The 27699-nt window shown below is 37.3% G+C and overlaps 1 protein-coding gene across 3 annotated transcripts in view; it reads left to right on the top strand.

Annotated features, from left to right (window-relative positions):
- The window catches only part of LOC150102497 (nuclear valosin-containing protein-like), a 534631-nt gene that overhangs the window by 299652 nt on the left and 207280 nt on the right, over window positions 1–27699 (top strand). For all 3 annotated transcript variants that reach the window (XM_090398755.1, XM_090398754.1, XM_090398756.1), the window contains 2 exons: window positions 11084–11163; window positions 20998–21120. In XM_090398755.1, coding sequence (XP_090254881.1) covers window positions 11084–11163; window positions 20998–21120 — 203 coding nt within the window. The remainder of the gene's footprint in view (window positions 1–11083; window positions 11164–20997; window positions 21121–27699) is intronic.

Raw genomic sequence — 27699 nt, 5'->3', positions numbered from 1 at the left:
TTTGCTGATGATGCAAAACTGGGGAGGGAGTAGTTGATAAAGGTGATGTAGATATCCTGCAGGATGATTTAAATAAAATGGCAGCATGGGCAAAAGATAATTATTGTAAATTTCATGTTGCAAAATGTAAGGTAATGAACTTGGGGATGAGAAGATTACATACTTTGTATCATATTGATGATATTGGATTTCAGGAAATTAATGATGCTATTGGTATGGGAGGGGGATAATACTGGACAGAGGTTTGAAATTCAGTGGACATATTGCAGAAGTCAGCAAAATAGATTAAAGAATTACTTGGATGTTGGATAACACAGTGACAAGTACAGATATGCAAGTTTTTATCTTTTTTAAGACTATGATTTGGCCACATCCTGACTACTATGCACATATTTGGTCACCAGGATTTTTCAGGGATCAAGAGGTCACGGAAAGGATTCAGAAAAGAGTGACCAAGCTGATGATAAATCTGTGGAATGCTCCCTAAGAGGATAGATTGAAAGTGTGTGGGTTGCTTTGAGTTTATTGACAAACAGAGGAGAGGAACATGATCGAAACTTATAAGTTACTATAGGAAATTCTATAAGATTGACAAAACAGAAATTTTCGAATATATGACGAGTAGTGAGAGAACAAGTGATCACTCTTGGAATTTATGTACGAGTGTGATTAGTAAGGTATGCAGACTAGATTTTTTGCATGGAGAGTGATGAATGAGGGAAATGGATTGCCATTGGTTTTCATGAGTGTCTGCACTAACCATTATATACACACATTACCTATCATACCTCTCTGTTAAACTCATTCACCATCTAGGATATATAATGTCCAGGGTATGGAGATACTCCATATAATAATAATACTGCAAAACCTTATCTGAAAGGCTCAGCTGTAATTATCATCTAAGTATGAGAATACTGATCATTGCAGCTTGATATTTAATTGAAACATGTTTTGGGAGGCCAAGAGAAAATTTAAAATAATGTATGCCTTAAAATTTAATTCATTACAATTTTAGGCAGATAAAATTATCAACATATAAGGAAGATGGTACATCTCAAATTAACAAAAGCTTTTGACTGCTTGTGGTAGATTTTGTGGAGAAATGACTGGAAAATACCTTACTTTTCTGTTCTGTTTTTTATTTCAAGAGAGAACGTATTATGAGAGAAAAGTACCTGCCATGTGAGAAGTGTTCCAAGATAATTGTAATAGACAAAGAAGCTTAACTATATGTGTCACAAACAACATGTTGATAAAAAAAAGAAAGTACTGAAATTGGCAGTTGATTCTGAGGAATGAAGAAATGCTTTCTTGTATTTTAGGTGATAACATACCAGTCTTATGAAAGACTATTTTGTTGAAAGAAAACAAGATTTAATGTTTTTTAAAATTATCAATGAATGCTTTAAAAAAATACCATTGACTCTGAAAATATTTTGGATCCTTGAGAAATGTGCTTCATTCTGATAATGAAATGTGCTTATCAATTCTAATAATGTGCAGGAGACAAGGTGGAATGGGGGAAAGGCAAAGGAACTGGGAGATGGCTATAAATTGTTCTACTCTGGAGCGAATAACGAGGGAAGAAATGGTGTAGGAATTGTGGTGTGTGGCAGAATGAAGGGTGAAGTACTGGACGTAGGTAGAAGGAATGACAGGATCATGCGAATGAAATTGGGTCTTGGAGAAGAGCGGGTGGTCGTATTATGTGTATATGCCCCGCAAGTTGGTTGTACAGCAGAGGAAAAAGATGAGTTCTGGAATGTGTTAGATGAAGAAATGAGGGAATTGGAAGAAAATGAGATGGTGATTGTCGGAGGAGACTTGAACGGACACATAGGAAGACAGAATAGAGACTGTGAAAGGATGCATGGTGGCCACGGAGTGGGAATGATGAACCAGGAAGGAGAGAGGGTTGTGGACTTTGCAGTAGCGTTTGATCTGGCAATTGTGAACTCGTTTTTCTACAAGAGGGAAGAACATTTGATAACATTTAGGAGTGGTAACAACAGCTCACAAATTGACTATATTTTGACTAGAAGAAACATCTTAAGGTTGTGACAAATTGTAAAGTAATTCCAACAGATCAAGTAGCACAGCAACACCGACTGCTGTGCGCAGACTTTAAAATAAGATCGAAGATAAGAACTTCTGGATGCCGTGGGATGAAGAAAATTAAGTGGTTTCGCTTAAAAGAGGAGAGTGTGAGGAATCGTTTTAGGGAGAGGGTGCTAGAGAGGATTTCGGATGGACTGGAAAGTGTACAGGATTGGTGGAAACATAATTCAAAAGTAATCCTGAGCTGTGCAATCGAGGTGCTTGGTGAGACATCTGGAAAGTTTAGAGAGCAGAAGGAGGGTTGGTGGTGGAATGATGATATACAAGTGGCAGTGACAGCTAAGAGGAAGGCAAAGCAGAAGTGGGATGAGTCAAGAGTGGAAGAGGACAGAGAGGTGTACAAAGAGAGAAAGCAGGAAGCCAAGAGAGTTGTGGCACAGGCGAAGGCCATGGCATATCAAGATCTATATGATCAATTAGAAACAAAGGAAGGACAGAGAAAAATTTACCAACTAGCGAAATGTAGAAATAAAGTAGCAAAGGACATCTTACATGTGAGGCAGATCAAAGATGCTGAAGGAAGAGTATTATGGAGGGATGTGGACATAAGAAACAGATGGAAAATATACTTTGAGGGACTTTTGAATGAGGAAAATGCAAGGACTCTCAGAGGAGATGGGCAGCCTTCTGAGGGGATGGTGCAGAACATCAGTAGAGTGGAAGTGATGGAGGCCATGAAGAGGATGAGGAATGGAAAATCACTGGGCCCCGACAGAATTCCAGTGGAGGCATGGAAGGCACTGGGGGAAGAGGGAATTGACCTGCTGTGGGACCTGTTCATGAAAGTTTGCCAACAGGAAAATATACCCGAGGAATGGAGGGAGAGTACTCTTGTCCCCATCTACAAGGGTAAAGGGGATGCACAAGACTGTAAAAATTTCAGAGGAATAAAGTTGATGTCCCACACAATGAAGGTCCTAGAAAGGGTTCTTGATGGTAGATTGAGGAAGGAGGTGGAGATTGCAAAGGAACAATTTGGATTCATGCCTAGTAGATCAACAACAGATACTATCTTTGGGTTACGGCAGATGATGGAAAAATATTGAGAGAAACAAAGGGAGCTACATCTGGTATTTATTGATCTGGAGAAAGCATACGATAGAGTGCCAAGGCAAGAAGTCTGGAGGTGTCTGAGGGAGAAGAAGGTGCCGGAGAAATATGTCAGGTTGATGCGGGAAATGTGCAGAAATGTGAAGACAAGTGTTCGGACCTGTTTGGGACAGACAGAAAGTTTTCAAGTAACAGTTGGCTTGCATCAAGGGTCAGCATTAAGTCCGTTTCTGTTTAATATTGTGATGGAGGTGGTAACAGAGGAGGTGAGAGAAGATGTGCCTTGGACAATGTTGTATGCAGATGACATCTTGTTGTGTGTAGATTCAAGAGAAGAAGCGGGAACTGAACTGGAAAGATGGAGAAAAGTACTGGAAGAGAGAGGTATGAGACTGAGCAGAAGTAAGACAGAGTATATGTGTTGCGCAGTCGGCAGCGGCCAGGAGATAGATCTGGAGCTGGAAGGAAATGTCATCAGGAAGGTGAGAAACTTTAGATACTTAGGTTCAACAGTGGAAGAAGATGGAGGAGCTGAGAAGGAAGTGGGATGCAGGATACAAGCGGGTTGGAGGAACTGGAGGGAGATGGCTGGAGTGTTATGCGATAAGAGGGTGCCGATCAATCTGAAAGACAAAATTTATAGGACAGTAGTGAGGCCAGCTATGACATATGCTATAGAAACTGTAGCCCTGAGGAAAAATAACATCAGCAGGATGGAAATAGCAGAGATGAGAATGCTTAGGTGGATGTGCGGTGTGACCAGAAAGGATCGTCTGAGAAATGACTATGTCTGGGGAACAGTGAAAGTTACGAACTTAGGAGCAAAAATACAGGAGGCAAGGTTGAGATGGTTTAGTCATGTGATGAGGGAGGACAAATATGTGGGAAGAAGGGTCATGCGGATGGATGTGTAAGGAAGGCGGAAGCGTGGGCGGCCAAAGAAGAGATGGAGGGAGCTGGTAGAAGAGGACTTGAAGATGAAGAACTTGGATGTGGTGACAGCCCAAGACAGGAAGGTGTGGAGGAGACTCATAACAAACAGTGACCCCACTTAAGTGGGAGAAGCTGTAGAAGAAGAAGAAGAATTCTAATAATGTGTCCAAAAGTATTTATGGCTAATTATTTTAAAGCAGAAGGAGGGATACATTAGATAATTCTGATGGCAGTTCAGGTGAAAATAGTTGGATCCAATGTGGAGGAAGATTTTAATAAGTGGGTTCTCTTACTTGACTGTGAGTTACATTCTCCTTCAAGTGCTAGTATTAAAATCTATATCAATTACATGGTAAAAGAATAGGAAATATTTTACATACATTAGAACACATGGATATTTTCCAAGTATGTTTGTTTGCCTTGAGCCTAGTGATCTAAATAAATATATATAAACAAAAATGACAAAATTAGAATTCTGAGTTGTTTATGCTAGTGAGAGTAAATGAATGAATGATTTAATACTGGAATTATTTAAAAGACTGTTAAGAGGCTTTTTGGTATTTATGTTAATTGCTGTATCAAGAGTTAAAACAGGCAGTTTCATTAACACAATGCCCAGATTTAAAAGTAAAGATTCTTTGGTTGGAACAAGCTAATTGGATTGTAAGTTATCCATGTGTTAAGGCTTAAGTGTTTGGAAAAACTCATAATAAAAGTTTAATAATAATTTAATGGAGTTAAACAGCACTAGGAAACAATTAAAATAGTATTTTAAATTAAATTAATATTAAATTATTATAAATTAACTGAATTTATAATATCAAACTTTTATTATGGGTGATTGTAAGTTATGTGCCGACATAATTGTGGCTTTATTAATTTATGGGATCAGTTTGTTAATAACCGCAAATGGTTTGGTGCAGTTGTATCCATCATTAATAGCAAAGGAAAGCTGACATTCAAGTATACCTCTGAATGACATACCAATTCACTAATCTTAAAGAATAAGCTTGGGTTGTTTTAAATTACTAACTGGAAAATGGAGAAATTAAGCCAAATGTTGTGACAATTTCTGAGTCTGGGTGAAACTTCCCTTTTAACAGTTTATTGTACTGAGTGAATTGGAATGCAAGTTGACCATGGACAAGTTAGGCCAAAACAGGTTTTCTCTTTGTGCATAAAAATGTATTTCTCTTTACCCTCAGTAATAGATAAGATAATAATGATGTCTCCCTGCTCTAATTGCATGCCTTTAATCAAAAATACTTTAACTGAGTGTTAAAAGAATTTTAGACTACCTTAAAAATTATTTTCTTCTACTATCACTTGTGTACACCCATTTACATTTTATTTGCCCATGCCATTGTAAGATATGTCATGCAAGAGAATTGTAAAGGCTCCCAAAGATAGCTTGCATTACATATTCATTTCATCTCTGAAGTGGAAATATGATTCCATAGAATTGCTTGCATTTTATTATTATTATTATTAAGAGAGACCTCCAGGGAATCAGAGACTCATTGATGGAGGCCACATGCTAAACACACCAGCTATCATACTTATTCTTCAATTCATTCACATCGCTTTCACTCTCAACATCCATGAGAGAAAAATTTAGCCCTCACCCCTTCTTAGTGACATTCATTCTTAGCTTCCAACGGTACCCTCTTTTCTTTTCCTCACCCTGCATAAATTGAAAAATTCCATCAATTGAAATCTTGTGTGACACTTTTAGAAGTTTGTAAATCTCAATTATATCACCCCTCTTTCTCCTGTTTGCTAGTGTCTGCAGTCTGCAAATTCTCAATCTGTCTTCATAATCAGTATTCCACAATCCTGATAACATTCTTAATACACTCCTGTTCACTCTCTCTCCAGTATATCAGAATTATAACGGAAACCAGGAGACCAGATCTGCCCATAATAGTACAAGTGAGGTCTTATCAAGGCCTTGTAAAGAGGCAAAATGACATCCTTATCTTTACATGTGGATATTTGTTTCAGCATTACAATTATCTTTTGAGTTATGTTTCCAATCTTTGCCACATGGCTCCTGAACTTCAACTTCCCATCTCCTAACACTCCAGAATCCCTAGCCTCATCAGTTTCTTTTAGCATATTATACAATGAAACCTGTGGGGAATTCATGACTAAACAAACACACACACAATAACCACAGTAATAAGTTTTAATAAGTAAATATCTCCTCCTAAGTATCTTAGGACATCAGTACAGTTAATTCAGTATTGTTTGAATTAACTATACTGATGATGTCCTAAGATACTTAGGACTAAATATTTACTTATTACTGTGGTTATTACGTGTGTTTGTTTAGTCTTTTAGCATAATCCCCACTATAATACAACATTGGATATCTAATCACGCCGAAGTGAATGGCTTTACATTTACTGACATTGAACTGACATCCATTTTCCCATGTCCACAATTTCAGCCTATTCAAATCATTGTGCAAGTACTGCAAATCAGTAGCATTCCTGATTATCCTACCTATCTTTGCATCATCAGCAAATAGCTGTATGTCGCTTGTCAAATCCTTTCCAATATCATTAATGTACAGAATGAATAACAGTGGACCAAGTACTGATCCTTGTGGTACACCACTTTTTTTCTTTCTTTTTTTAAAATCTTTGTACTGGTTAAGGGATTACTACCCTTACACCACGTCCACACTTGATATAAGCCTAAGCCTTTACAAGTGTTTTACCCTATGCCTGTTCTAGTTATCATTGTAGTCATTTTCTGGTGGCAAACGCCATGCCACCAGTGTGCCCTGTAGGGCCTTGAAGGAAAGAACTTTTATATCCTTCTGCGTAAGCCCAAGCTATTTATAACTATCTATGCTGCATATGCCATGTAAAGAGATGGTGGTGCTGATAAACCTCGGAGTTGCCCCATGCTCCTCCCATATTTTACTAACTAGATCTTGGTTATTCTTATAATAGTTTACCTTATTATTATGGCTATAGGCTAGTGGGCACCATGTTCCCACCACTTGGGCATCAACTACCCAAACATCACCATCTCGTTTAATCACTAAGTCTGTCTTACGCAAACCCGTGGATGTCCTATAATGTGGTTCCACCGCGGTCTCCCAACCTTTGTTCTTAAAGTGGTTGTTCAGAATGAAGACCACGGCATCATGCCTCTGCACGCTGACCCCATGGGTGCAGAAGTAACACTGGGCTATATGAGGCCATGTCTCATTGTAGTGGCAGCCAGCCCTACAGTTTGAGTCGTCACTACCCCATCGAGCTGTGTGGGCTCGAGTGGGTAGGGTATTGATCCTCGTCCTGATAAAGTCAATATACTCGAACCCAGGGAGGAGTCTGGTGCCATCCCTTACCCAATCATGCTGGAGAAGCACCAGATATGACTTTTTTAAAGGAGCACCATCTACAGAAGAGTGCAGCAGAGATGCCTATCTCTTGTGTTCTGCAGGTGCTGACTCAATTAAGGTACCTTGATAATGGGACCAGCCTTTAGCCCGCCTAAAGTCTTCTTGTATTAATGTGCTATAGAAAGCTTCTCTGCAGATAGGGGAAGAAGATAGTTCTAATTTCGCGATTCTGGACCGCCACAGATATAGGATCACCCATCTAAGTGATGGAATCCCGAGCCCACCGTCCTTCACCCTTGCATGGAAATATGCAGTAGGGGTGTCAGTCAGAGCCATGATCTCACAGCTGAACGGATAGCCCTGTCCATTTAGGACGTTATCGAGATATATGTCCTACCAAGCACCAACTTGTGGTAAAAGCAAGGTAGGAGATAGTAGGAAAGGAGAAACTGTCTTTGTTGGGGCTTGAGAAGAGCTTTCCTCAAAGAAGCAATCCCAGCTTCTAGGATAGAAGGGACAGAAGACCTTCCCTTTGGGGTAAACATGATAACGAGGTATCTCCACTCTTCCAGGATGGGCAAAGCATGCCCATCCTGGAAGAGTGGAGATACGACTAGAGGGGACAAAAGCTAATTCTTGCAGACTCACATCCACCATATACCACTTTTTGATATCTATCAGTCAGGCATCCTCTTATCCGTGCCAATAGTTTATAATCCAATCCAATATTCTCCAATTTATGCAACATTCTACCATGCGGTATTCTGTCAACAACCTTAGCAAAATCCTAAAGTATCATGGTGTATGCATTCCCCTTGTCTAGTTCAATGGTAACATTATTATAGAATGCGAGCAAGTTGCTAAAACACGACCTTCCCCAGAATCTTCACCACCACTCTTGAGATACTAATTGGTCGATAGTTGGATGCATTGGTCTTTGCACCACCCTTCTGCAATGGAATTACCATACTTTCTTTCCCTTCCCGAGGAATCTTCCCTGCTCTTTGACTCATTTTAAACATCCTGGTCAAAGGAATAGCCAGTTCAGCTGAACACATTTTTAGTACACATGTTGATATCCCATCAGTCCCTATTGCTGAATTCTTATTCAGTTTCTGCAACAGTTCTAATATTCCATCCTCATACACCTGAGGCTCTTTATTCAGTGAAGAGGTAGCAGAGAGCTCAATGTTGCGTAAGCCAGGTTGATAGCTTTTAACAAAATGGACACTCATTAATTGAACAGCCTCTTCTGCAGCTGTAATCCTCACGCCACCTGCATTTAGAAGAGTTATTCTTTTGTATTCATTCTTTCTTTTACTTACAGCATATCGATGGAATTCTTGTTGGTTGTCTTTAGTTTTCAGAGCCAGTTTCTTTTCATACTCAGACTGTGCTTTCCATACAATAGTTGTGACTATTGTGGCTAGCCTGCTGCTTGTAACTTTCATAACAGACATCATCCTTATGCACATGGTTTTCCTTCCACATCATCCTTTTCTTATGAATCTCTTGCTTAATAAGATTACACATTCATTTGACTCCTACCCTATTTATTCTTTGAAATCTCGAGACACATTCTGATATCACATCATTTAAGTATTGTTTAAATGCTTCCCATGCATTGTCAAAATTTTTCCCATCCAGCAACCCATCCCACTGAACTCAGAATACTCCTCAGTTGGTCATAATTTTCTACTTTGTAGTTCAGCATGTAACCTTTTCTGAATGCAACATTCATAAACTTAGTCATTTCCCAAGTGAATACCATATAATCACTGTCACCGACTGGAGGCAGAATAGTTACGTCTTTAACTGAAACGCCCTCTGACACTAATCAAATCTAACACTCTTTGACCTCGAGTTTCTTCTTTCACATACTGCTTGAGGAAGTTGTTCCTCAACAGCTCAGTAAATGCATTTTTATTTTTCTCATGAGATGCTACTGCTACCCAATCAATATTTGGTTAATTAAAGTCTCTCATTATGATTACTCTTTTTCCACTCATCTTTTCTATTTGATGATGAATTTTTCATCACTAGCAACCAATCCACCAATAGTCTGTAACAACACCCTGCTATGTAATTGATCTTGTTAGATTCCACCTCACACCTCATGGTTTTTTCAAATTCACTGCCACATGAAAAATTGTTACTAGTATTGCAGTCATAGGTCTCAACTCTAACTGGATTCAAGACATTTGATATCATTAGCAGCACCCTCATTCCCTCTCCTCTCCTGTCTATCCTTCCTAAAAATACTGTACCCTTGACACTCGATACCAGTTAGTATGTCTGATTCTGTTAGCCAGGTCTCACTAATTCCTACAATCTGAGGTCCCAACATATTGACTAAGGCAACAAACTCAACCCTATTTGTTTTTTTCACTATAAGTTAAAGATGCCAAGAAATTATATTCTTGGTTTTATCCTTTATCGAAGCATAAGCAAACAAAGTTTGCACATGAAGTAACCTCATGACTGGGCTACTTGTATATAAAGGCTAATGACTTCACATCAGTTGCCTTAGTATCCTATAATGAAAAGCACATACCCTTACTGACATGTATAATGCTATGTGTTATGGGAAAGGTCCAGACCAGTTTCAACCTTTATTGAAGTCTTCTAGTAATAAGGTGACACCTTTTGACTACCTGTATATGGGAAATATATGACTTCTACATTTTTTCAATCTTGGTTTCACTTCTGGGTCCAGCTCTAACTGGTGAGACCTCAGTAAAGATTGTAACCAGTCTAGGTAGTGACCCTTCCCATAATGCACAGCATTATACATCTCTGTAAGGATATGTGCTTTGCATTATGGGATACTAAGGCAATTGATGTGAAGTCATTAGCCTCTATATACAAGTAGCTCAATTGTGAAGTTACTTCAAGTGCAAACTTTGCTTAGACTTATAAAATATAACTGGTCATTTGAGAAAATAAAATAAAATTTGTCATTTTGAACTATGTTCATACTGTTTGTTTTGAATTTTTCTATAAAGAATATAATTTTGAAACAAAATTTAAAAAGTTGCCACAAATTTGAATTTTCATTAGACTGGCTAATTTGTAAAATGATGTTTCCATAATCATAGTAGTGACCCTTCCCATAATGCACATTTTAGAGGATGTTGACTTCACATCAGTTGCCTTAGTATCCCGTAATGTTTTTGTTTATGTGACACTAAGGCAATTGATCAGACTTCACATCACATAAATAGAAATAGAGTAGAGGAAGTTGCTTCATGCTTATGCTTTACACTTGGATGTAGGGTTAACAAGAATGTAATTTCTTGTCAAGTATAATGTACATTATATGATCATAGTTTAAGGAAAATAAAAAAACAGTCTGTTTACTACTATTATGATCTGGTTGATGAAACTTGGGATCAACAAAATATTATTAGATCTTAAAGGATTTTAGAATTTTAAGTTATTTTACTAATTTTTAATTGCCATTTTTTATTATTTACTGACTTTTTTTTTATTATAATAGTAATAATTTCTTTGTTGAATTATGAAAAGATATAGAATGCTAGTTTGGTTAGGTTCTGTTATTTTTCTTACAAATATTAATAAAGTTTTTATTTATTTATTATTATTATTTTTTTTTTTTAGTTATGGCTTGGCTTAAAGAAGAGGCACCCTTAACTGATGAACAACTGCAGCAGTTATATGTTGAAATGGGTGATTTTGAGGTATATTTGCAGATTTTTAAAAATATATTTTATTCTTCAAATTTAAATTATTAACTTAATAATTTAATAGATATTTATAAAAAAAATGCAAATATTTTTGCTAAGGTATGCTTTTATTTTCTGTGCTTTTGCATTACTAAATATTTTGAAAATTTTAAATATTATACCTGTTCTACTTTAAAAAAGGAAGCTGTCATCATCTTGGTCATGTATCTGTCGTTTGTCAGCTTGAACAATTTAGGCTTCATTAATCTGCACATGTAATGCACATTGGTCAGGAGATGAGCAGAGTTTGTGTTTGCGAAACAAGTGTTAAATCAAAATAATGATCAAAGCTGACAAACCGATATTTCATAATTCGTAAAATGGAATTTGAGTATTCCTTCAAATAGGGAGTTTATAGTTTACCTTCAACATTATTTTGACTTAGAAAAATGATATGTATATATGTATTATGTTATGTTCAAAAAAAATTTCTTTTTTTTTTTCTTTTTTTTTTCTATTCTCAAGTTCCAGGATTTTAGAATTATCGATTTCTGTTTTGATATCAGTTTTGCCATATTTTTGAATTGAAGTTTTTTATCGATTTCAGTCTATATATTTCTGTTTCAATTCAAGTTTTTCAAATTTCTATAATTTATTATTATTATTATGGATTAATTTTGCATTCTCGTTTGAAATAAAAGCTGTGCTGCTAAATATGTTTATTACAATCCAACTAAATGTGATTCTTGTCTAAGAGGAATATTATATCCTTAAGTTTCTTCACATTCTGTTCAATAAACCCCTTTGCATTATTTCACCATCAGCTCAAAATTCAGCTTCCTATGTTGGTTGCTGGTTAAAAGCAAGTGGCAGACTTTGGAGACAGTGATGTCCTAAGATGAAAAACCTGAACAGGACATTGCTGTGGGGATAACAACATTGTCTGTTTATTGGATGATTAGAAGCAGATTTTGGGATGAGCACTGAATTCAGTTGTAAAAGTCTTGATTGGGCCTAACTGAATCTAAATTAAGCTTTACCTTTGGTGTCAGCTCAGTGGTGGCAATTTTCTTTGGTGGTCAAACTTGAATGATCATGGCAATCTCATTTCAAAAATGCATTATTTCTGAGCATTATTCAACATCGAACAGCCTACATGCAGTTGGATGTTGAATTTTCCTTTTATTCTCGGAAAGCCTATATTAGTGGTGCTTGTAATTATATGTTATTTCATTTCTTGAGAAATTCAGCAAGTAATATATATATATATATATATATATATATATATATAATTATTAACTTATGAATTCTCAAGAAAATTACTCATATAAATTAAAGCATTTTTGAATGAAAAATGAAACATAAGAAAAAAGCATTAATATTAGCAGTGTTTTATAGGATTTAAGGATAGTGAGTATTAAAAATAAATAAATAAAATTCTTAATGAGAAGGGGAAGGGATTGTATGGTTTTAAAAAAAGTGGAGGCCCCATGACAATCAGTGAGTAACTGATTCTTATGGGGTCCTAGTAACTAATCTTACCTCTGTGGGGGGGTTATAATTCTGAATTTATTTCTCTATTTTGGTTGATATTTTTTATTGATTTAAACATTAATATTCAGGTTGTTTATTTTTATATATATTTTTTCTGATTCGAGTCCAAATTTAAATTTAGATTATTTTTTAAAATATCTTTCAAATTATTATTTATTTATTTACTTTTTTTGGTAAATACTAATTTTATTAATTTGGATTTGATTCAATTTCTCATCCCTGGTCTGTATGCTTCTGTGTTTATTTTTCATAATTCAGACATATCCACATAAATAGTTTCTTGAATTTATTCAATATACCAGTTTTGCAGACTCTGACTTGCCTCTTCAGGATTCAATTAACAAAAATAAAGGAAAGGAATCTATTAATGTATTTTTTGAAGAGGTGGAAGTTGTATACATTGGGAGAACAGTAATGAAGAAGACTGTTTTATGGCAGAAGTGTATGGAATGAGTATTTGATTTGGCGAGTCTGGAGCTGACATGGAGCCAGTTCAGTGGAGCAGCATTCACGAAAGTACCTATAGTCAGTTAGTTAGTGTATGATAGTACAACAACTGTGAGGCCCATAGAGCAGGTATGGCACCATCTTTATTTAAAAAAAAAAACAAAAAACAAAACAGTATGATGCTATTGGTTTTAATGTGTTTTTGTTTGTAAATGGCATGTGTTCTCCTGGTCAGTTTGCCTGGTGCCGGAGAAAAAATTCTGCCATCCCTGTTTGAGATCGGCTAACTCATCTTCAATTGAAAAACCTTGATAAGATTCTTCATGTCCTTGACAATTCGAATCCAGGTCTTTCCATCTAAAGGGCATCATTGAAACCAATTGAGCTACAGAAGTTACAAAATAATTATAGAAAAGGCATGATGAAGAAACAGAGCATCTGTGGATTGGAGGGAGTTTCAGAGAGGGAGAGCCATCTGTTAAACAAATAGCTCTTTTCTCGATGCAAGGAGGTATTCTAAGCATTCATTTTGGTGCATTCCAGATATGAAAGAGCACTGTTCTAGTGTTGGATGGAGTTGGGATTTATAAAGTGTTAGGAGTTTAGCAGAAGAGAATTAATGTTTAGAATAAAAATTACTAAGCGTTTTGGAGGTTGAAGAAGTCATAGATTTGGCGTTTTCATGCCAGGATAGACTATGTCTGAAAGTCAGTCCAAGAAGAAAAAAATGCTGATCTTATTGGCGAGAGGAGCATTATCAAAAGTGAGGAAGAATGCGGCAAGGTCTTTCTTCCAAAAAATAATACTTTATTATTATGTTCGGGTAGCATTAAAATACACTAAATTATCTTCACCCTACTTGAGAATGGCTCAAGTGTTTAAGATGTTGGCTATAGAAGATTTTGAAGCCTCAGTTGTCTGAGTGCTACAAGGTTTTGTTAATGACAAAGAAGAATACTGTCATCAACAAAGCTATGAATAGAATCAGACATTAGTGAAAGAAGAGCAGGAGATGTAGTGAAGAAGCTATTTTCTTGATGACCTTCTCCATCACTTTTGAGATTATTAATATAAGAGCAATGGATGATAGCTTGCTGACTTTTATCTCCCTATTTAAGAACCTGGATAAAAGCTTACTTGAATAAACAATTTGGATAAAATTTTGCTTCCATGATGTTGATAGATGTATACATGAGTAGGATAGTTTCTAAAGGTAATACAGGATAGGTGTTAATTCTACAGCACAAGCTCCTCTTAGTACAACTTTAGTGATAGCATCTGAGCTGCAGGACTTATTAGTATCATGGTTATTGAGTTCTTCTGTTACCCTTCTGTTGAAAGATCAAAGGAGGCATACTGAAGGTGGTTTGTTGAATAGGAGTGGGGTGGGGGATGTACCTTTGTTTTCTAAACAAGAGTTGGAGGAACAATGCCAAGAGGAAGAGAAAGAGAGAGAGATGGAAACATGTTAAGGCAGAAGTTTTGCCCAAACAGCCTTGGCAAGGGACTAGAAGGCTTTACTGCTATTTGAGGGGGGAGACAAACTTAGTGTGTTGCATCCTACAAAGTCTGCTTTTGATTTCTGATATTTTTGACAATTTTTACAGGCTGTAGTAAACTGAGATAGAGGCTGGAATTTTTAGTTTCAAACATTGAGTGTATACTTCAGTTTTATTATTATTATTATTATTATTATTACACTACACCTCCAGGGAATCCAAAGACTCATCGAGGGAGGTCACTTACTCTACAACTCTCCATCTCCACCAATGCACCAACCGCAACTACCATTACCTACACCAATGCCATCTACCGCCAACCACCAACACTATTATTTTCACAGACAATCACAAACATCCATGCCCACGCTTGGATTCGAATCCGCATCCTTTTGGCTGGAGAGCGGATACACTAACCACTCGGCCAACCAGGCCGGCAAGGCCTTTTGTACTTTGTATTGATGGGGACTTGGATAGTAATTGGGAATTTTTAATGGAGTGGGAGCCCAGCAAGAATACTTTCAGTTTATAGATCAGAGCAAGTATTTAGATCGGGAGAGCTGGAGCAATAATCAAACAGTGGAAAAGCAGCAGCATAGACATTCCATTGGCACCATTATAGTGCAATAGGACATAGGCTTAGAAAGTCTTGGTGGAGGACAATGTACAGAAAAAGTAACACGAACAATGTTGTGAAAGTTTCAAGAGGTAATGTCACTTGTATATTTGAAAGAAGATCTGATTAAAAAAAGATCCAGGGTGTTTGGAGAATGATTGGAATTCTGGTGGGTAGGTAGGTTAACAATTTGTATTAGATCATTACTGACAGCAAACAATTCAGTTTCTCTTCCAGCTTGGTCTGTGAAGTCAGAATTGCAAAAGTTGAAATCTGCAAGGATGATTATCTTGTTGTTTTTATGATTAGACTGTATGTGATCAAATTTCTGATATAGATAATTAAAGAGGTCAGTATAATATGGTCAATGAAGGTAGCAAATGAAGGCATCAAAATAGGCAAGGAAATCTTGAGCTAAAATTGATCACATAAAGGAGATTCCAGGTCTGATAATCTTTCACGAGAATATCAGACCTGAAAAAAATGCATGTTCTATTCTTCATACAGAAGATGGCATGCATAATGTACTGTGAGAAAATTTAGCTGAGCTGTAGTCATAGAAGATGCTAGTTGAGGTTCATTGATGAATAGCAGATTTAACAGAAAATAACAGGATTTGGATGTGAATAATTGGTATTGGTGTGCATCATTGTTGTTGTTGGTATTAAGCCCCCAGATGTTGGTAAAATCTATGTGGAATACAGAATTGGTAGTTTTGTTGGGTTTTTTTTTGGGAGTATATTTTTATTTATTTATTTATTTTGACTGTTTTTTGTATTTTTGATATTTTTATGATATTTTTTAGTTGCAGCAATACTAACTTTTTATGCTGTCTGTCATGTAGCATTTTGGGATATGAGGACATGATTATTACACAGGAAGTGCCCAGACTCCAATCCAACTATGGCCCCCAGGAACCGCCTATCAGAGAAAGCTACAGCAAGATTATTTGCCAGTTGATCGGGAATCCTCCCAAAGTGTTAACAATAGGTCCAATCTCACGCATCAGTCTGTGGAAACTGCTCTTTACTGCTGTGTCCTCAAATGGAGGACGTACCTTTCCCCAGTTTAGTAATTAGGACGTAGACAGCTTTCCCAGCAAGACTGCCACCATCCCTCCTGCATGTAATAAGGAAGGAAAGAGATGGAAACCAGAGACAATACTCTAGTGATGAAACATGGCAATGTCCACTTCATGTTTTCAATAAGCAGATAATGGTGTTTTATGGGACAATAAAGTTATCTACCCCATGAGACCAAATTGTATTAATTTGATCTAGCTAAATCCCAAATTGCCAGCCCATCCTCAAAATGTTGAAACAACATAATGGATGCCTGCTCAAACACAGCCCCAATTCTCTTTGTCAGGGAAACAGGGTGAACATCAAAAAAGTCAGCTACTGGAACAAAGCCCAGAACATGTCCAACTCAGCATCGACAGAGTGCAAGATTGGCACAGTCAACATAAGAAGCATCAATGGAAAAGAAATGGAACTAGCAGAAGAATTGGATAAGTATCATATTGACATAATAGCTGTTACCAAAACAAAGAAACAGGTGAGATCTTTCTAAGCAAGCAACAAATACAAGATGTTAATCCATGAAATAACAATCGAGAAAAAGAAGGAGCAGCTATAATATTAAATACTAAATATGAGAATAATCTTCTTGAATGGCAGGCAATATCAAAAAGAGTAATGTGGACTAATATCAGAATACGGAACTGAACAATAAGACTTATTTGTGCTTATGGTCCCACAGAAGGTTCTACCAAGGCATTAGACAGGGCAGCTGATCCCACAATAAACGAAAGGTTTGTCCCAGAGTAGGAAATGATAATGGTAATCACCTGTAGATTTCTACTCAGGACATGGACTGGTTATTACTAACACCATGTTCCAACATTAAAATGTACACAAATTCACATGGAGAGAAGATGCAAGCATTAAGAAAAGTCTCATAGACTGTGTTATTGTCGACTGATATTTTCCCACTGAATTTCAGGGCACAAGAGTATACAGAAGATTTGAAATAGGAAGTGATCAGCATTTAGTGTTGTGCTGGTTAAAATTGGATGTCATATTGAAAAGAAAGGTTCATGTAAGAAAGTTTGAAACAAATCAAAGTTGAACATCTATCAGATGTGAACTGTAGATTCAAATACATAAACATTATACAAGAAAAACTGAGAGTTTGAAAACTAGAACCAAACCCTGAGGATTCAGTGCCATCAACTGAAAGTTGCTATCAACTGAATGTTGGAAAAAAAAATCATTACAGCTATGTTGGAGTTGCTCTTAGGATGACAATCTCATAATTTTTGGCAAATTAATGCAACCATACTTGTTCAGGTTAGGAGAATTCTTCAAAGCCATTGCTGATTCAAAAAGTAATCTTTAAGATCTGTAGCAACTCCTAAATAGCACATTCGTTTTCCTCCATCTAATCCTATGTGAAGGAGTGTCCAAAGTGTGGTCTGCCAGTCCTGACTTTCCATAGTAATAGTAGCGAATGTGAATGTATTTTTTATGTTCTTCCAGGCAGATGTTAACTGATCTTCCTATTTGTCCATAGTAGGCAAGTCACAGTCACAAGGAACTTCATACGCTCCTGGGTGTGCTAAAGGATGAAGTTTATCCTTAGACGAGCGGATCAGAGTTGCTAGTTTTACATGCGGTTTGAAAATGGTGTGAGGGCCATCTTGCATCAGTACTTTGGCTATCTTTTCTGATGTACCTCTGACATAGGGAATAGAGATGGTCATGTTGTGTTCCTGTGTATTAGGGAGGGAGGGAGGAGTAATGGGGCTGTGTAGTATTTTATCTATTTTGTAGGCATTGTAGCCATTGGCTAAGAACGTATGGCACAGATAATTGAGTTCTGTGGTCATAGCTATATCATTAAAACATATAGCTCTGACTCTGTGTGTGATTGTTTTTAAAATGCTATACTGTTGGACTGGATGATGATGATGGTGATGATGATGATTTTCTAACGATACAGCTCTGACCACAGAATTGAATTATCTGCGCCATATGTTCTTAGAAGAATTCTTCTAACCTGAACAAGTATGGCTGTATTAATTTGCCAAAAATTTGGAAGACTGTCATCTTAAGAGCAACTCCCACATAGCTGTAATGATTTTTTTTTACATGTTCTTTTGAAATGCCTATAGTCTCAGCAATTTCAAGCATTTTGACTCGCCGGTCATCCAATGCAATATCGTGCACTTGATCAATGATTTCTGGTGTTATTACACTTTTTGCACTTCTTTCACATAGATCATCTTCAAGGTTGGTATGGCCATGTTTAAACTTAGCAGCCCATTTCTTAATTGTCGAAAACGAAGGAGAAGAATATCCATAAACTTCTTTTATGAACTTCGAATGAATTTCTTTTGGTGTTAAACCTTCTTTTACAAAGAATTTATTACCACACACAATACTCAATTTTATCCATTTCGAGGGATACAGACAACACTTTTGCTTCAGACAGCTGTGTAAAACAAACTATTTGATAGACTGACTAGCAATTTCACATGGATACTTATGACAGATGTATCAACTTAGAAAAAAAATAAATCTTGCTGATAGTGTTGTCATCTATAGTCGAGGCTGAGAACTTTTTAGACCACCCTCATACTACAATATTGGATATCTAATCATGCGAAGTGAATGACTTTACATTTACTGACATCCATTTTCCCATGCCCACAATTCTAGCCTTATTCAAATAATTCTGCAAGTACTACATATCAGCCACATTGCTGATTACCCTGCCTATCTTTGCATCATCAGCAAATAGCTGTATGTCACAAGCTAAATCATTCCCAATGTCATTAATGTACAGATTGAATAACAGTCGACCAAAGACTGATCCTTGTTGTACACCACTGGTTATCTTAAATTTTGCAGACTTACATCTCTTGTATACCACTTTTTGATATCTGTCAATTAGCCATCCTATTATCCAAACCCCACATTCTCCAATTTATGCAACAGTCCTCCATGCTGTCTTCTGTCAAAAGCCTTTTCAAAATCCACAGCTATCATGGTTAACAATATTATAGAATGTGAGCAAGTTACTAAAACACATAATAAATCCATGCTGTTCATTACAAAGTAGAGATTCTCTGTCAACCCATTTCTGAATGGAAGCCCTAACCGACTTTTCCAAAATCTTCATCATCACCACTCCTGAGATTCTGATTGGTTGATAGTTGGATACATGGGTGTTTGCATCCACCCTTGTCTAGTGGGGATTACATTCTTTCCACTCCTGCAGAATCTTCCCTGTTCTGAAACTCAAATTATAAAACCTGGTTAAAGGAATACAGTTCAGATGAACACTCTTTTAGCATCTATGCTGATATCCCATCAGCCCCTATTACTGAATTCTTATTCAGTTTGTGCAGCAACTGTAATACCTTCTCCTCATACTCAGAGTTATTTCATCTAGTGAAGAGATAGCAGTGAGTTCAATGTTGCATACACCAGCTTGATAGCTTTTAACAAAATGAGCACTCATTAGTTGAACAACCTCTTCTGCATCTGGTACCCTTACACCATCTGCATTCAGTAGAGTTATTCTTTCATATTCATTCTTTCTTTTATTTGCAGCATATCGATAGAATTCTTGTTGGTTGTCTTTAGCTTGCAGAGCCAGTTTCTTTTAATACTCAGACTTAGCTTTCCATACAACAGTTGTGACTCTTCTGGCTTTCTGCTTATAATTTTCATAACGAATGTCATTCTTATGCACACGGTATTTCTACCATATCATCCTTTTTTTTACGAATCTCTTGCTTGATAAGATTGCACATCTGTTTGATTCCTACCCTGTTTATTCTTTGAACTCTCAGGACACGTTCTGATGCATCATTTAAGTATTTTTTAAATGCTTCCCATATACTGTCGATATTCTTCCCATCCAGCACCTAATACCATTGTGCTGAACTCAGTATTATATGAACGTTCATATAACATACTTGCCAACATCTTAAAAATGTTGGCAAGTATAGTCGTACAAATCATAGTGAATATGGGTGAGGGTGGGTCAGAAGTGCTGGTATAGAGACATTAACAGTGTCTATGGCAACAGCATCCTTTTAATTTTTATGGCTTTTGCATGAATCATGGGAGTAACTGTACATAGCATCAGGAATGCCATTAAAGTGTGCAAGGCAGTGCTAAATTACAAGTTATGTCATCATTGTAATTGACATTAAAATGAAATAACATAATATGATGTATAGTCCGGGCTCAACAAATGTGTTTTCCCATTCACATGTGGCAGGTGAATTTTGCCAGTTGGGGAGGAGGTGAAGATTGTACAAAATAAAATATTTTTCATTTAATAAATAACTTTCTTAGCAACTTTTTGACTTTTAGAAAATATTGATTCAACACCATTGATGACTTTATGGAACTCCTATTGACTTATTGAAATATATCATAAAAAATGGGGGAGGTGGGTTCATGGACAAATACGTTTTTTGTTTGTTAAGTAGGGTTTTGCATAATTTATTGAGTTCTGTATATTGCTGGCATGATCTATCTGTTTTTTATATAGTTTGATGCCAGTATTATTTAAATCCCAGCATTTATTGTATGTATTGGTGTGGTTTCCTGAAAATTGCCAACTTTCAGGAAATGTGCTGCTGAGAAATCTTTTTGAACAAATGAACTAATCAAGTGGTGCTCATTTTGAACATTTGTTGCATTTTATATATAGGCAGCTTTGAAATATGTTCAACCATCAGCAAAGAGAGAAGGCTTTGCAACAGTGCCTGATGTTACATGGAATGATATTGGAGCCTTAAAAGATATACAGGAAGAACTGAAGTTGACAATTTTGGTAAGTTTTTGCTAAGTTTTAAGATTTTATTTTAAACAAATGTTCTTCATTGAATTTCACAATTTCATTACCAAATTTTTTTTATTTTAGCTATTTAAAATTTATATTGAAGGAGGAAACTAAAGTATATTGTGACCCAAAACCCTTTTGTGTTTTTTGCTGTTACTGTTTTTAAATAGCTCATGGAAATGAAACTCATAAATGTTATCTTGCAAATTTTATATATGCAACATATCATATCACTTATTATTGTAGACAGTTCCCGACTTACATCAACTTGGACTTATGCAAATTATCCTGAAAAGCTATGGAAAAAAAAATCGTATGTTAAATCAGTTTGTATGGGATATCTTTCATATATTTTCACCATATCTACAGTGGTTAAGCACTGCATATCATAGTAATATGCATCCAAAGGGGGGGGGGGGGATCACCTGTTGCAGTTTTATGCAGAAGGCAAATGAGTTCCTGTTGAAATATCATTGGATGTGAATTTTTGATATTTAAAATAGTCTCACAATTAGAAAGTGAGTAATGCAATTTAACATAATTTGTTGTTCATAAAATCAGAAACTTGTTTCTGAACTGAAGTGTGACATTCCATACAATGGTATTTTCCAAGGAAAGAAATTAAAAGTTCATATTTATTTCAATAAAAGTTCATGTTTATTTCAATAAATGTTACTTAAAAAAATATATATAATAAATATTTGACATACTGATTTTCAATGCAAGCATTTCAGAATTGCACAAATATAATTTCTGCAGTATTGTTATTAAAATGAAAGAATATGAATTTGATTTGAAGAATAAAAGACTGCCAGTTTATTACTACTGAATTCATTGAAAAGAGTGATCCATGGTCATTTCAGGATTGATTATTTATTTTTGCACATGTGAAATTCGTATTTATGTTTGAGAAGAGACAAAATAAATAAATTGTACAGCTAAAAATTCAAATATTGGAGGAAATTCCAAGGAACACAAGTGCACTTTAAGTCAAGTGACTGAAAGGTCGCTCCCTTACAGTTAATCCATTAATGGCTCTACAATCACCATTAAAGAATTAACAGCAGAGGAGGGTAATTACATGATGAAAGGTAGAATGATGATGTGTGGATCCATGAAAAATGCTAAGGTTGTCTGTTTCATTCACCTTGGCTGGTAGGGTGGTTAAACCACATCAAGAATGATTATCAGCATCATATAGATTCAAGATAATATACATTTTGTTATTATTTCTCTCTTGTATCATACTTTCTGAATAGATCATGGTTCTGTATGTTATATTGCTAGAAAAAATATCACATACATGTACACAAGTTATGCTAGTAAGTTTTGTTATTTTTTATTTCTTTTCTGTATTATGTATTGATTTCTTCTTCTTCTTCCATTCCTTTTTCTGTCTTAAGCTCTTTCAGCTAGTACAGGATTCACATCTCAGCTAAGTCTTTTTGGATGTTTTACTCCTAGCGATGATACAGTCTTTCTCTACGTTGCTTTCCATCAGGTTGCATCATGAATGCTTGTGCAGCCATTCTTTCTACATGTCCAAGCCATCTCAAATTGCAAGCTCTGATTTCATCAAATAGAAGCAGAGTACAGAATTCTGTTGTTCTTGATTATTTCTTCTGCTCCATTCACCTGCTGTGTAATCTCCTACAGGTCAAAACTTTTCTGAGGATTTTATTTTCAAAAATCTGTAAAGCTTTTTCATCTGTTATTCTCCAAGTTTCTACTCCATATAAAATAATTGGTCTAATAATTGTCTTGTATATTTCTTCTTCAACTCTGTTTGACAGAATTTTGGAAGATAGTAAATGATGTAGTGAACAATAAGATTATTGAAATCATGTATTCTAGCTTGTATATCTGACATAATTTTATTATCTTGTGTAATTAGCGTTCCAGGATATTTGAAGGAAGTTGAATTTTTTAATTTTAAGGTTATTGATAGTAAACTGGTCCATTTTCCCTTGATTGCGATTCTTACATACTTTTAAATATTCAGTTTTATCCAGTTGATTTGTAATCCTAGTTTTTTCAGTAGAAGTTTTGAGCTTTATGAATGGTATTCTCATAAAAAATCTACTGGTCCTGAAACTAGCACCAAATAATGTAATGATTTATAGTAATTAAATGTATCCTTTAATGGGAGGTAACTTTCTGGTAACCAACTTCAAGAATTTTATTTATTTCATATTTTATAAACTAAATACAGCCTGGATGGTCATTTCATCAAAATGAAGACTGGGTAGTTCATAATGGCATTGTCCTTATTTTATGGATTTGTTTATTTTTTTGAGATTACTATGGGTGGGGGGGGGGGGGGGTGGGGGGGGGGGGGGGTGGGGGGGGGGGGGGGTGGGGGGGGGGGGGGGTGGGGGGGGGGGGGGGTGGGGGGGGGGGGGGGTGGGGGGGGGGGGGGGTGGGGGGGGGGGGGGGTGGGGGGGGGGGGGGGTGGGGGGGGGGGGGGGTGGGGGGGGGGGGGGGTGGGGGGGGGGGGGGGTGGGGGGGGGGGGGGGTGGGGGGGGGGGGGGGTGGGGGGGGGGGGGGGTGGGGGGGGGGGGGGGTGGGGGGGGGGGGGGGTGGGGGGGGGGGGGGGTGGGGGGGGGGGGGGGTGGGGGGGGGGGGGGGTGGGGGGGGGGGGGGGTGGGGGGGGGGGGGGGTGGGGGGGGGGGGGGGTGGGGGGGGGGGGGGGTGGGGGGGGGGGGGGGTGGGGGGGGGGGGGGGTGGGGGGGGGGGGGGGTGGGGGGGGGGGGGGGTGGGGGGGGGGGGGGGTGGGGGGGGGGGGGGGTGGGGGGGGGGGGGGGATTCATTTTTTATATTTAGAAAGACATCCCAACTAATGTTATTCTGATTTTTATGTGTGGTCTCTTTGAGTTTACTTAGGTAGGGCGATATCGATGTTTATTCTTCTTTCCGTCAATTTACTATTTCATAGCGAACCCTCTCTCTCGTTTCATTTTGGTTGCCTAAGAAATATCGATGTTTATTTTAATTTTTTAAATTTAGTAAAAAAAAAAAAAAAAAAGATTACAAGCATTTGTTTTTCCAGTCTATTTTTGACATCCGTGCATCATGGTACATGAAGAAATTTCATAGTGAATGCTTTGCTTTCTCTATGTAAAAAAAATGTGGCTAATATTCCTTTCTCGTAGATAGGCTTATACGTTGGTTATGCATTTCTAAATAACTTAGGGAATTGAAACAACGTAGATCCGAATATAAATTAAATAATACTTTAATAGATATTTCCGATATTTCGGCAATGTCTCATTGCCATTTTCTAAAGGAACTTACAAAAGGCAGGAGCACAACAGGCCCTAACAATATAGTAACTGGAAATGAAGATATGAAGCTATCTTTCTCCTAGAAGTCCTGATGGTGCCCTCTGGCGGGCTAAGTAGGCGTTCTTGGCCGTTGGGCTGAAGGTCTGCTGATGTATGCCTCCCAAATTTGGGGCAGTCGCATACAACCAAATTTATTGAGGTTTGGGGGTGATCCAGATTGAAAGAGGAATCCGCCACCTTCCACATCAAATATTTAGCTAATTTGTGTAAGACTGGATGTAGCTTGTGTCCTTTCCATAGCAAAACCACCCAAAACCAATATATCCAACAAGGAATTTGAAGCCCTACAGGAATTGAGAAATAATAAAGAATTAGTTATCACCAAAGCGGATAAAGGAAATGCAACTGTAGTACTTAACCAAAAGGACTACAAAGGTAAGCTGAATGCTCTCCTATTAGATCGGGCTACTTACCTCCCTATCAATTACAATCCCACCAACTCACAAATTAGAAAGCTTCACAGCCTCCTTAAGAAAGTCACTTCTTGGCCTGTAGAAGTTACCAACAGATTAAAACCGTTTAACTCTATACCCCCCCCCCCCCGTATTTATGGACTCCCAAAAATACATAAAGAAAATGTGCCATTACGTCCCATAGTGGATGGCATTGATTCCCCCACATACAAATTAGCTAAATATTTGGCCAAAGAGCTCACACACTATACTGGCAACACACCATCACACAAAAAACTCAGCCCACTTCAAAGCCAGCATAGAAAACCTTACACTCCAACATAATGACATAATGGTCAGCTTCGACGTCTCCTCCTTATTCACCAATGTCCCACTCAAGGCAACTTTAGAGCTAATCCAAGCTAAATTTTCTCCCGATATTTCAGCCCTATTTCAGTTCACAATGAACTCAGGCTATTTCGTTTGGCAGGGAAAATTCTACAAACAAATAGAAGGGACAGCCATGGGCTCACCACTCTCCCCACCCTTAGCCAATTTCTTTATGGAGACCTTTGAGGAAAAAGCCTTAGCCTCTGCCCCACTAAAACCAACCATATGGCTTCGCTACGTTGATGATGTGTTCGCTATTTGGCCACATGGCTCTGAAACACTCCTCTCCTTCCTCACACACTTAAACAACCAACACGCCAGAATCAAGTTCACCCTGGAAAAAGAGGAAAACAACTGCCTCCCTTTCCTAGACACACTAGTCACCCGCCAGCCTGATGGAACTTTGGTTTTCTCAGTTTACAGAAAACCCACCCATACAGGCAGATACATCCACCAACAATCTCACCCCCCCCCCCCCTCACAACAATATGGAGTGGTAAAAACACTATAGAACAGGGCTAAACTAATCTGTTCTAACGACATAGCCCTTAACACTGAACTAAATCACATCCTAAACACTTTCTCAGCCAATGGCTACCCCCCCCCCCCCAAAAAAAATCCAAAAAATATTAAAACCTACAAACCACAGCCCCCCTCCTCCCCCCCTCCACAAAAAAGATTACTCTAAATCCATCATCATTCACTACATCCGAGGCACCTCAGAAAAAATTACCAAAATTCTAAAAAAAACATGACCTCACCTCCTGTTACAGGCCTTACAGAAAATTGGCATCCCTTATCCACTCTACCAAAGACCAACCACTTCCCCTAGACCTACCTGGTGTATACCAGGTCTCTTGCAGTTGTAAACTGTCGTACTTTGGCCAAACAGGCAGGACAGCGAATATCAGAATTTCTGAACACAAGGACTACATCCGGTTTTACAAATATAGCCATTCTGGTCTTGCAGACCATGCTCTGGATACTCGCCACAGAATACGGTGGAAGAAAGCAAAAATAATACACCGGAGCAAATATAAATTCGAAAGATTATTTATGGAATCAGCCTCTGCCCTAAGAAACTCCCCAAACCTCAATAAATTTGGTTGTATGCGACTGCCCCAAATTTGGGAGGCATACATCAGCAGACCTTCAGCCCAACGGCCAAGAACGCCTACTTAGCCCGCCAGAGGGCACCATCAGGACTTCTAGGAGAAAGATAGCTTCATATCTTCATTTCCAGTTACTATATTGTTAGGGCCTGTTGTGCTCCTGCCTTTTGTAAGTTCCTTTAGAAAATGGCAATGAGACATTGCCGAAATATCGGAAATATCTATTAAAGTATTATTTAATTTATATTCGGATCTACGTTGTTTCAATTCCCTAAGTTATTTATAATATTCCTTTCGTAATTAAGTTCATGTATTTCAGTAATGTAAACTTGCGTACTACAGAACTATATATATATATATATATATAAAACGTTTTTTAACTTGGGTATATTATGTATTCAAGATACCAAATAATTTTATATAAACTTGGTTTTAATCCTATTTCCCAAGTTAGCAAACGGACAAGAAAGTCAAGTTTGTGCCTGCAAGTAGTGCAAGTCCAAGACAACTCTTGGTAGTGCCAGTCGAGGCAACTCTTGGTAAAGGTGGATAAAGTTCTGATCACTTTTCTTAGTGTGTATAATACTAATATACTAATAACTAACTATATAATAACTAATAAAACGTAATATACTAATAAAGTATACTAAGAAAAGTGATCAGAGCTTTATCCACCTTTACCACGAGTTGCCTTGACTGGCATTACCAAGAGTTGCCTTGGACTTCCACTACTTACAGGTGCAAACTTGACTTTCTTGTCTGTTTGCTTACTTGGGAAATAGGATTAAAACCAAGTTAATATAAAATTACTTGGTATCTTGAATATATATATATATATATATATATATATATATATATATATATATATATTCATTTTTCTAAATTAACTGACTTAAACCCGAGAATTATAACACAATGACATTTATTTGAAAAAAAACGCAACATGTTTCGTCAAAAATGACTTCTTCAGGCGATAAGAACATAGAAAAGATAATAAAAGACACTTAAATTAACATTGACACACTCCAAAGCTATACAATTACCAAGTTAATATATTGTACTGTAAATTACAGTTATTATGAGCTTGAACTACAGTCCGAGTTAATGTTCTATTGTTGTGCACCTGTGCGTGTGTGGAATCACGCGATCTCCAGTATCTAATAATAGAGTTGAAAGAGTCAGCCAAATTATAGCTAAGATTATTATTCAAATGCAAAGGGTCTAAGGTGATTTCCCTTGACTCGACAATGCGGCGCTCTATTTCATCATGGCAGACGTGTAGGTTTGAAGTCAATGTCCAATTTATTTCATGTTGGTGGCCTTCGTTGTTCG

The sequence above is a fragment of the Typopeltis vanoorti genome, chromosome 10 (assembly GCF_054136105.1).
Source record: "Typopeltis vanoorti isolate ZY-2024b chromosome 10, IOZ_Tvanoo_1.0, whole genome shotgun sequence".
Classification (NCBI taxonomy): Eukaryota; Metazoa; Arthropoda; class Arachnida; order Uropygi; family Thelyphonidae; genus Typopeltis; species Typopeltis vanoorti.
The sequence above is the reverse complement of the archived record's forward strand: the minus strand, read 5'-3'. Positions and strand labels throughout refer to the sequence as shown.